Source organism: Seriola lalandi, unplaced genomic scaffold (genome assembly GCF_002814215.2).
Source record: "Seriola lalandi dorsalis isolate HSWRI2012SDOR001 ecotype SW California unplaced genomic scaffold, Sedor1 jcf7180002053944, whole genome shotgun sequence".
NCBI classification, from domain to species: Eukaryota; Metazoa; Chordata; class Actinopteri; order Carangiformes; family Carangidae; genus Seriola; species Seriola lalandi.
The window spans coordinates 240,303-251,508 of NW_019524497.1; the positions used below are offsets into that span (position 1 = coordinate 240,303).

Sequence of the window (11,206 nt, forward strand, 5' to 3'; positions counted from 1 at the left end):
CAGTATTCTTTAGTGCAGTTAACATAAATCTTTGAAAAAGCAATAGCAGTGCACACAGTTTAGTATAAGATGTGCACAATGCACTGTGTTGCCATTATTTACCGTTAGAGGGCAGTAATATTGCTCGGATTAATCCAACCTTCCGTAAAAAGATCACAAGAAGTAGAGCGTATCTGGACCGGTGAACTGACTGAAGCTAGTAATGTCCCCGGTTGTAAACAAAGTGTGAGCCCAGTCTGAACAGTGTAGCGCCGTTGTGCTTGTCGTTTCACTGCACAGGTACGTGTTACCATTTTCAGTCACTATAGACAAATTTAATTTTGAACAGACTGACCCCTATAAATGTGAGCACTTATATTAGCTACATTGCTAAAAGCTAGCTGCTGGGTTTTTTCTAGAAGCGTCCGCACACGAGTGTTGCTATGGTTACACTGTTTTGGCCGCAGCTGTAACACAGACAAACCGTCGTGTGGTTGCGGGTTTTTTCTCAGGAGCGAGCTTCAATTCCTTATTCGTGTCTTTCAGGTGGTAAACAGGTGGTGAGCTGCTTTAAAGATGGTGCAGCTGCATGTGAAGCGTGGAGATGAGAGCCAGTTTCTTTTCAGCACCACTGTGGACGCGCCTCTGGAAACGGTGATCCAGCAAATTACAGCCATTTACAACGGGAGACTGAAGGTGGACAGAATATGTTCAGGTGAAACTAACATACTATGTGCAATCTGTAAACACTGTGGAGGCACGAGAAGCCTGTTGGTCTAGGTTTAGCACTAACTTTCAGTATTTTACCTGTGACATGTCTCTGTGCTTTAGTAAATAAGAGCAGTTTGTTTGTTTTTGCACCCTCAGAGATCCCAGAGCTTGCAGACCATGGCGTCACACTGCCACCCAACATGCAGGGGCTGACAGAGGACCAGATTGTGGAGCTGAAGCTGAGAGATGAATGGGAAGACAAGTGTGTGCCCAGTGGAGGGCCAGTATTTAAGATAGATGAGATTGGGAGGAGGAATGGACATGGTGAGACTCAGGCTCTTGGTCGTAGGCTACGTAGATTCACAAAATAAATATTCTAAATGCATGCTAAATGTAAATTGTCCTTTTAGGTAGCCCTTTGCATGAGGATGTAGCTTTGGGTGGAGATTTACCCTTCTTACACCTCTTATATCAAACCCCTCTTGTGACATAGAAATTCTGCAATGAATTAAAATGTTAAACATTATATGTAATACATACTTCTACAGTGGATTTCTTTTAATCTGTATGAAAATAGTTTGTGAAAAAAGGAATTTTATTTCTATGCAGGCAGGGTAAAAGAAAAAAAAGATTTTGGTAATCTGACCACACATCTCTTTGTCTTCTACCAGCTCCCAATGATAAAATGAAAGAGGTGTTGATGAGAACAATGGAGGAGGCAAAGGCACTGATCTCCAAAGTGAGTATGAGAGTTAACACTTAAATCTTACATTGTTTTGTTCTCCTAGGGTCAGTTTTTATTATTTTTTTTTATTCAATCCATATCTCTTTCCCTCTCTATCCTTCAGAAACAAGTTCAAGCTAATGTTTGTGTCACCATGGACATGGTAAAAGAAGCCTTGGATCAGCTAAGGGGGGCTGTCATGATTGTGTACCCCATGGGGCTGCCTCCTCATGACCCTATCAGGATGGAGTTTGAGGATCGGGAAGATCTTTCAGGAACACAGGTAAACAACTTCCTAGCAGCTATTGGTTGACGGCTACATAAAATTGTCAGTCAGCAACAAAGGTTTCAAGTTTCTACAGTTGCTATTGTTTTTAAAGAGGTTCAACAGTCAATTAACATTTAACATTGTCTTTAAGATAATTGGAATTGAAATTCATGAAGCTATGCAACTGTCTCCTTGATCATTTCTTTCTTCACCTCTCTCTTTCTCCCTCATTCCTCTGCATCTGCTCTCTCCGCCTGTGTCCTCACCTCAGGCATCTCTGCAGGTGATCACAGAGGACGAGTGCCAGCTATGGTGGGCTGCCAAAGAGATGCAGAGGGGGAAAAAACTGCAGGAATACATTGGCAAAAATGAAAAGACAAAGCTTGTGGTAAAAATCCAAAAGGTAAGAGCTAATGTGAGCAGTGAGGATTTTTGTGGTTTATGACGGGCTGTGTATTTGTTGTTTTATGATGTTTTTTGTTGGTATCGAGAATTACTGTGATCCACTCGTTGCTGTTCCCTTCAGAAAGGGCAGGGGGCACCAGCGAGAGAGCCTATGGTCAACGAGGAGCAGCAGAAACAGATGATGATGCATTACTACAGGAGGCAGGAGGAGCTCAAGGTGAGGATAGGCAGAACAAAACTGTAGAAGACAAACAACCACGTTCCTGTTTGTACCCACTGTACCTTTCTAACCGTCTCCTGGTGACATTTTCAGAAACTGGAGGAGGCAGATGATGATAGCCACCTGGACTCGGAGTGGTCAGACAGACAGGCCCTCAAAAAACAGTTTCAAGGCCTCACCAACATCAAATGGGGACCGAGATGAAGACCAGTACCACTCCGATACCTCTGACCTGGTCCTTAACAGCTTTATATGCAACTGACTAAGGTGCCTTAACACAATCCTGTCATCTGTTTACCTTTGGTGTTATTTGAGGTCTTCCAGAGGACTTAATATACAGCAGATGATGTAGTTTCAGACTTAGTTTCTGGATGAACACCTAATGTTTATTTTTAACCAAATTGAAATGTGAAGAAGACACCTGGACACACAATATGACACATAATGATGTCACATGGAGGCTGATATCATTATAAACCTGGTTTATTTTAACTTTAGTCTTCTCCCTGTGTTCCATCTGATTGTTATTACCCTGTTGTAAAGTTACATTTTCACTGAAGCTGTACAAACACGATTAAATTTAAGTTTAATCAATATTTACTGCACATTTACTGTGTAAAAAAAAATCAAATAGAATGACTTCCATTGTAGCATGTGTATACACAATGTTTTTACATTTTATATTAATGATGAGCTAATGTTCAACAAAGTCTCAGTAGTAGTGTTTCAACTGAAGCACAGTCTTACATCCCTTGGAGTTCAGACAAGGATGCTACACCTTTCCTCTCTTTGTCTCCTGCTGTGTGGTGACACACACTTTAAACTTTAAACCTCTGAAAGCCAGTGCTGTTCTGAGGCAGGAAGTTGCCACATAGTACATGGGTCGTTCCAGTCCTCGTCCCAGCAGGGATGAGGAAGTTGTAGAGCTCAGTGTGAGAGTGTTTGGAGGGTTGTGGAAACTTTGTGGGACTGTTGAGGGAGCTGTTGCGGTGATTCAGAGAGGTGAGGCCGGTTTCAAGTAACACTGCGTTCACTACAAAAAAAAAAAAACAACAATCTGGACATAATGTGCGGATTTAAAAGACAATTCCACTAATTGTACATTCACTTCAGAAGGCTCTTTATAAAGACAGTGATCAGTTGTGGCAGGTGAAACTGGATCACATACCTTGGATTTCTGGAATGAACAGCTGCCAATTTTAATTACCGCTAATGTAGCTGTACTGTAGGGAAAACACTGTAGTGTGTCTATTTTTGTCAGTCACTTTTTTGTCAGTTTTGTTTTGTTTTTTCAAATCAATGAAACATTTTTATCACAGTTAGGAAACATGATCCTTGACAAATGTGTTTGTGATATAAAAGCATTGATTTTCCTTTCTGGTGTAAAAAGCCAGAGGGAGTTTGGAGATGAAAGCAACTGTGTTTCATGTTCCCTTCAGACAAACAGGAGTTGTTATGACAGATCGTGTTCCCTGACATGTTCTTTGGTTTATAGTGATTTATCAGTTTCACTGATACAGTTACCGTGACGGATCAGTACAGTAATATTCTTGAATGAATGTGGCAGCTGTGTGACTGAGTGTCAAGACGAGTGATTTCAACCTTTTTGTGTCAGTAAACAATATTTCACCTGAAATTTTAGCTTCATTTAGTGGTGAATGTGAATAAATACAATATTTAACCACCCATTTTTCAGTATAAAGTCCTGCTGATCCTTTAAAAATGGCGAGTACTGCACTTTTACTTAAACATTACATTCTTCACAAACTAAATGCGCCTTTAAAAACAAAAAAAAGAAAAAAGAAAAGAAAAGGCAAAATGCACAACAAACTGCTTTGCAATGTAATAAAAAAAGTTTCTTGTTTTATCAATAATCAAAGGCTGGGAGTATCCTGAAAAAATCCTGAAGGTGCTTAAGAGCACCCATGGGTTATTTAACATGCGCTGCCATTCAGATAGGCATTCATCCAGATCTCCTGTATGATCATCTCTCTGCGCTCAATCCTCTCTGCCCGCTCGGCCGCCTCGCTCACATAAGTCACTTCCTCCCAGGCGTGCGTTGCCTTCCTCTCTGCGGCTGAGATTAAAGAGCTTTCTGATCCTTCAGCGTCATCATCATCTTCCTCTTCTTCATCATCATCATCATCATTATCATCATCATCGTCCTCCTCCTTGCAGTTAGCAGTCTGGCTACGAGACTTGGATGCGAGTCTGGGATCTCTGAGCCGGCGCCCACTGCAGGTCACTCGGACTGATACAGCCAGAAGCGTGAGCAGAAGACCGACACACACGCTGGAGGTGAACAGCAGCGCCGCCATTTCTGGATGCTCTATGTGGGAAATGAAGAGGAGGGGATGTAAGAAAACATTCTGTGTGCATTCATGAGTACATGTGCCCATGTAGATACTGTTTACCTTTGATGTAGGCATAGGTCAGGAGAGAGTTGCTCATCATAGCTCCTGAGTTGTTTGGCCTTCTTGACCCTTTGGAGAAAGGCTTCTCCAGATCCACAGGAGAAACTGTTGTGAAAGTTTGAATTATGATGCGAAGGAAAGGCCATAAAAACCTTGACTTACAACAGATTACACAATACTGTTACCTTTTTGTGTGTGCACAGTAGGAGATGAGGTGGAGCTGAATATGTTCGGATCTGCTTCCTTAAGTAAAATCTGTGGTACTATTGAAAGAAAGACAGAGGAGACAGTCTGTATTTATTGCTGTGAATGTACAGGACACCATTCATCAGCACAGCACTTCCCACGTCCAAACCTATGAAAAAGTTTGACCCCATAATGAATAGTTTCTGCCCAGTTGTGTTGAAATCTGGCCTACAAGGTTAGCACACATTGTTTTGTGATAGATGGAGACAACCGAGCCAGTCAGAAGAATTCCCTTCACCACCCGGCTACAGTCACAACTCCAAATTATGATACATGAACAATGTTGCCGGATGACCTCACTGGCATTTGTACCAATCACAGGAAGTTTACCAGGATGTCAAATCTGAGCTCACAGTCTTATTATTCCCTGTTTAACTGTGTTATTGGGTGTGATACGATGAGAAAAGCTGATGGCTGAGATCAGCAGATAAGAATTCGGAGTAGGAAACTACAAATGTTCTCTGTTGGAGCTGTCAGATAATGAATAACGGAAAAAAAACCAAAAGCAGACATGACGTGTTCCTATTCTGAGCCCACTCTCTAATTCATCACAAGGCTCGTAATTATATTTTGTGAATGAGGAAGCACAAAGAGTCCTACCACAAGAATAAACCACACTGAGGTACTTCCTGGTTCCTGGAAAGCAGGGGTCCCTAAAGGTCTGGTTGCTGACGGCAACAACGCACTTCTGTTTGCTGTAGCAGGACCTGGACACCGAGTGAACAGCTTCGTGGTTGAGACACTCTGTAGGGAGCAAAAAAGAGAAACTCAGAGGCGAACAATGAGACATCTTCTGTCAGCGAGTGTCTATTGCTCACACTGACGCTCAGCTGAAATAGCTGAAGCACTGATTCACTGTTTTGCAGAGGTTTGGTTGTAGTTTAACTAAAATGAAATCACCTTTTTTTTGGCAGCCGCCTGATGTGTTTTTCCCCTGCTAAGCAAATAGTTAACTCAGTTCATCCGTGTTGGTTTAATATTGTTATCCCCCAATGTTTCTTGCCTACACTAAAGAATTCGATGACCTGATAAGTTACTTTAAAGCACATATCATTGTGAAATTTGTATAATTTGGTAGAATTAGTAACAAATGATAATCCAGGGTTTATCTCGCATCATTCATATCAGCATTTTTCACAGCAGACACTTTGACTTGTCGCAGCAGGAAAAGCACAGGTGCAGCCAATAACATTTAACGATGGCAGGAGCACAACCCAAACGTACTGCAACCGTTATTGATGTTATTAGTTTACACCTCTGCGTTTTCTGCTACGGCACGTAGAAACCTATGCAGTGAAAAGTGTCTGCTGTGTAGTTTTTGCTTGTCTCTCTCTTTAATTAAAGTCGCATTCCCCATTTAATTCCCACTGCCTTGTGTTGTAAGGCAAATTTCTGATTTCAGTGATCAGATTGGAGCTGATGCTTTTACTCATGTCACCGTCTGCCAGAGACCTCTAACAGAGAAGACATTCTGATACAGGAAAACTGCAGCTGTAAATAATAATATTAATGATGGCAGATTTCTGTTTAGTATGATTTGGATTCAGGGTCCTGGTATTGTGCGTGCTGGCTCGCTGTCACACTGGGATGCTGGAAAGGAACAGGGCCATCGTTATATTTTATTAGTAACACCTGTGCTTTTCCTAGTATGACAAGTTAAATCATCTGCTGAGGATAAAGGTCTTTGGCTGTGCCTGAAATCATTCTCTCAGTCTCATTCATTAATCTATAATGAACACTGAATTATTATTTGGACCCTGATCAGGAATCATCTGTTAGTTGCCACCATGTGAGAAAAACTGAATATCCCGTTGACTCACCAAATGGGGGTGGTCTTGTCAGGTGTGAGGGGCAGGTGTCACTCTCTCCCAGACTTCTGCCATAGACAGCTGCATAGATGTTCAGCACCCTGGGGGGCTTACAGCGCAGGACCATGGTCTCTCCCTCACACGCCACATGTCTTTTGTGTTCAGCTGAGTGAGGGGAAAAATAAAAAGGATGAGGAGGTGAAGGGGGATGGTGGCAGCGGGAAACTGAGGTGTGATTTTTGTGTATATCTGTGTATCTATTGCACGCTCATTCACTGGTAAATGTGTGAAAGAAAGTGATGCAGAAACAAACTGACTGGGAGGGAGATGTGACAATAGAAATGGGTGCTATCAACAGGGAGGAACACGTGAGAACTGAGCTGCTAAACTCACTGGGTTTACACTTGTAGTCCACATGGAGGTATTTGGTACTGCCGGGACAGGGGTCCTTCCCAAACAGCAGGTGATTGACAGGTAGCTGGCAATCTCTGTGGCTCTGACACTCAGACAGCAGCTTCTGCAAAGCAAACACCAGGGTCAGTAAGCATTTACCAGTAAACAGGAAGTGTTGCTACATACCACAGTGAACTAGTGCGATACAATAATAGGCTGACAAATGGATAAGAGTGGGCTGTGCCTTCATACAGCTAACGGTGGTGTGTTCACTACAAATGTAAAACGCATATGGGGGAGAAAACCACTCCAGTAAATCAGCTGGAGCTGGTGAACCCCCACCTATTCACAAAGTGACACAGTGAGAGTGAACAGTGCTGCATATCTCACACATAAATCGCACCTGTAGAGCAGTAAAAGCTGAACAGCTGTGGTTGTGGGCTCTGGGTGGAGGGTCCCGGTCTGATCTGCACAGCCACGCCTCGCCGCTCCCGTAGAAGGCGGACTGGATGGAGATGGTGGAGTGACGCGGACAGTGGAGACGCAGAGGCTGTCCGTCACACGCGTGAGCGGAGTGACTGGTGATGATCCTGGACAGGTAGTCTGTTAGACAGAGGGCACTCGTTACCAGGGAGGATCTTATGAAAGATGCTATTGATTTGCATTATGGGAAATGTAGAATCCATCCTTTTTTGGAGCTAAAAATGTGGATATTTCTTCCACTGTTGCTTCGACTTTCCTGAACAATTTTTTTTAATCTCTCTTCTTTGGTTCCCCCAATTTATGGAAGTGCAAAAAACAAAATTACTGGAGTATCCCTTTAAATCCACTTAATCATATAACCAAAGGAACCCTCTATGGGAGTGTGTGCTTCCAGGGAAACCCACTAAGCCTGCTATTATTTACAGGAGTAGAAACAGACACAAAAACTTAAAAAAAAAAAAACATAATGCAAAAGGATTTTAACTTTGAAGATACTTGATACCCAGTGAAACATATTCTTAAATTGTTGTTCTTTTTTTTTCTTCCTTTTCTTTTTCTTTTTAAATCTGCTGCATCTGTGGTTTTTGGATCAGATTGTTTGGCCTCTTTGGAGCTCTGAGTTGTCTCATGTTGCTTTGAAAAAACTCGCCCATCAAAGTGCTGCCTGACTGCCAGTGCTCTATCCTGGGTGGCAAATTCTGCCAACTGGCATTCAACCTAATGTGACCCACCTTTGTTGCATGGCATGCAGATGTGATTAAGTTACGTCTGATTCAAAGTCTGTTTCATCCCATGCTGTTTACATTATTTGCTCTGTAGAGGATGAATCTTGAAAGCTTCCGAAGATACTGAAATAGATGATCAGTTTGGATGAAATATTCTTTAGATAAAACAACAGTAAGACTGGCTGTTCTCTAACTCCTGTGTGAACATTGTTTTGTCTATGACAAGATGATAACTACAATGACAAAGACAAAATAAGATATGCATTTTACTCCTCACATTGTGTCTTCATATCATGGCGCCTCAAACTGGTGTGCTGTTCCATGCCAAATCTCAAATTGGATCTTTGGGACATATGGGTGGTATTTTAAGAACACTGGCAATGTGAACAACACTAGAACCACTTCATACACTGCACCAGGCATCATCTGCAGACACATGATTCACTTTTAGTAATAACAACACTCCCAGAAACGAGGTTTATCCACCTCCTCCTCTCCCCCATCACATCATCATCATCTTACTTGAGAAGTCAGCCAGTGCATCCATGCGTCTGGTCCACAGGAGTAAAGTTAGGTAGAGGAGGCTGTGGCTCCAGTCTGGTCCGTGACAAGGACGCGTCCAGCTCATGACTCGCATCCCCTGTCCCTGGGATCATATTAAAGAGACTCCAAAAATTCACTGTAGGCTGCAGGACTTCATGAGAAATAAAGTAAAATGAGCCCACGGGTCCGCGACGTCAAGCCTCATCTCTGACAAAACGTGGTTTCCTCACGTGTTTCTCTTCAGGGTAAATATCAGAGCGGCTGCCGCAGCGATGGACCACAGAGGAGGTTAGAAATAGCAGCTGCGCAACAAGTTGTTCAAAACTGACAGACGAGGTGATTAAACCGACGCATGGTGACGATGAGGATGATGGTGGTGGTGATGATAATGATGATGATACTCCCAATCCGACTTTTCCTACAGTTCAACGCCGCAGATTTGTGAATGGACGCATGTGGAAACTGAACGTGTCTTACAGTAACAGCTGAGTGGGAATTATAGAGTGGGCGTGGCGGATAAAACTATTTTAAAGCGAAGAGGGGCGACACACTCACACTCACTGGTATGACGCACTGGCAGCCCCCACCCACCTACCCATGAGCCACATGTTTACTTTTTGGATTATGGTAAAATGCTTTCATTCTGTTCATTCCTTACTTTCATTTTCTTCTGATTTTTAAATGTCATAATTAATCTGAGTTCAAAGAGGATTTGTTTTCCCTTTCCCTGCATTTTAATGTCATTTATTATATAAAGCTCAAAAGGTTTTTAGTTTAGCTGTATTTATTTGTGTTGATTATTTGTCAAATTGTGTAATACCTTAATTAATAAAGGATAATAAAGATAGAGCCCATGTAGCAGGAAGTGGCAGTGATACTTAATATGCATCTGGCAGAGGAATAAAAATACTGGCACAGCACACTGCCAAGTTGACATCAGTGGTAAATCTGTGTGTTTTTTAATCTACAAAGATCAACTTTCAAGCGAATTATATTTTGAATCTGTTTCTTTTCAGAAACTGTTGATGTCCTAACCCATGGTGTGTTTGAATTAAGCAGGGGGCCTACTGGGTAAAATTTGCTCCCCGGCCCACATCCATGACCCACTCCATGGTAACCGGTCAATCTCCATGTCAGACCTACAACAGTCAAGCTGACGGAGACGTTGGGGTCTCCACGCTTTGGGGAGACTGGCAGGGGGGAGGAACTGAGAGGTGATATTTTGCATACAAACTGGACAACAGGCACCCCTTCCTCCCATGTTGCTTCCATTCCTACTTTAGCTTTAGTCGTACAGGGAGTGGCTCCAAAAACCCCTTTCATGTGCGGTTATCCCTCCAAAGCCCGTGGAATTTTGTTGTCAAACTAAAAAAAAAAAAATTTCCTGGACTTTGTTTTTTGAGACGAGATTCAGCCATGTAGGTCAAACAGGAAGGTAAAAATTACACTTTAAATGCACATGATTAGAGCCATGTTTTGAGTTTTGGTAAGAAAAGCTCTTAAGTACAGTATTTAGATGTCTAAGCAGGGGATATTAACAGTCTTATGTAAACCTACAGAAATAACCCATTGGATTATCAAAAAAAAGATTATGCCAGCGTGAGGCTGGCCGATGTCAGTACCAATTAAATATCTTTACACTTAGTAATAAAGTAGGAGTGACATATTAGTTTAATATGTATAACACTACTCTTAGTGCTCATTAAAAAAATAAAGTGCCATCATGTAAATGTAAAATGTCTGTTCCTTCTGAAAAGATTTTTCTAAATTTCCATTAAAAATAATTAAAAACATATTCACCCTTCATTCTACTTTTAAATATTTCCAACACAATGAAGCCATTCAAAGAACGCCATCTCTCTGCGTGTTGGAGCAGTTGATCAATAAACATCTGGAAAATAAACTCCATCAAAGAGAAACATTCTCACGACATGCTGATAAACTTTTTCCGCCTGGACACACAAACCCTTGAGTTCACTGCAGCGACCAGCAAATAAAGACAAAACACTTGATTAGTGCTGATGGTGTTTTGTAACAAACAGGAAGAGGAGTTAAAGAGAACAGGTCCAACTGAAGGAAAGAAACGTCATGACTTTCATTTCCTCCTGACAGACTTGTGCGACTGTAGAAACTGCACTGAAGGACAGATCATCAGAGGGAACCACTGTAATGCATTTAATCTTAGGCAAGTGCATCTGAGAGAAAATGATGCGTGTACGTATCAAATATAAATGGATTTTGAATTTTAAAGTAACATGTACAGCTTGCCTCAAATTCACATAAAAAT

General features: G+C 41.9%; 2 protein-coding genes across 2 annotated transcripts; one reads left to right on the forward strand and one right to left on the reverse strand.

The window, feature by feature from the left end:
- The first annotated feature begins 168 nt into the window (after window positions 1-168).
- cfap298 (cilia and flagella associated protein 298) lies at window positions 169-2,903 on the forward strand. The gene is made up of 8 exons (XM_023402586.2): window positions 169-279; window positions 526-694; window positions 847-1,014; window positions 1,362-1,429; window positions 1,539-1,697; window positions 1,954-2,085; window positions 2,209-2,304; window positions 2,401-2,903. Exons 2-8 carry the CDS (start codon window positions 556-558, stop codon window positions 2,509-2,511), a joined length of 873 nt encoding a protein of 290 aa, XP_023258354.1. The 5' UTR covers window positions 169-279; window positions 526-555; the 3' UTR covers window positions 2,512-2,903.
- On the reverse strand, window positions 2,877-9,395 carry eva1c (eva-1 homolog C (C. elegans)). The gene is made up of 8 exons (XM_023402585.2): window positions 8,899-9,395; window positions 7,572-7,771; window positions 7,169-7,292; window positions 6,788-6,940; window positions 5,568-5,711; window positions 4,907-4,984; window positions 4,722-4,826; window positions 2,877-4,636 (listed from the first exon to the last, which is right to left on the reverse strand). The coding sequence occupies exons 1-8, from the start codon at window positions 9,011-9,013 to the stop codon at window positions 4,242-4,244; spliced, it is 1,314 nt and encodes a 437-aa protein (XP_023258353.1). The 5' UTR covers window positions 9,014-9,395; the 3' UTR covers window positions 2,877-4,241.
- Window positions 9,396-11,206: the final 1,811 nt, after the last annotated feature.

Coding starts and splice junctions, on each gene's coding strand:
- cfap298 (XM_023402586.2), top strand. CDS start 556: ATGGTGCAGCTGCATGTGAAGCGTGGAGATGAGAGCCAGTTTCTTTTC. Junction 1,698..1,953: donor AAGATCTTTCAGGAACACAG/GTAAACAACTTC, acceptor TCCTCACCTCAG/GCATCTCTGCAGGTGATCAC. Junction 2,086..2,208: donor TTGTGGTAAAAATCCAAAAG/GTAAGAGCTAAT, acceptor TGTTCCCTTCAG/AAAGGGCAGGGGGCACCAGC.
- eva1c (XM_023402585.2), bottom strand. CDS start 9,013: ATGCGAGTCATGAGCTGGACGCGTCCTTGTCACGGACCAGACTGGAGC. Junction 7,772..8,898: donor TGCACTGGCTGACTTCTCAA/GTAAGATGATGA, acceptor TCTGTCTAACAG/ACTACCTGTCCAGGATCATC. Junction 4,985..5,567: donor CAGTGTGGTTTATTCTTGTG/GTAGGACTCTTT, acceptor TTCTTTCAATAG/TACCACAGATTTTACTTAAG.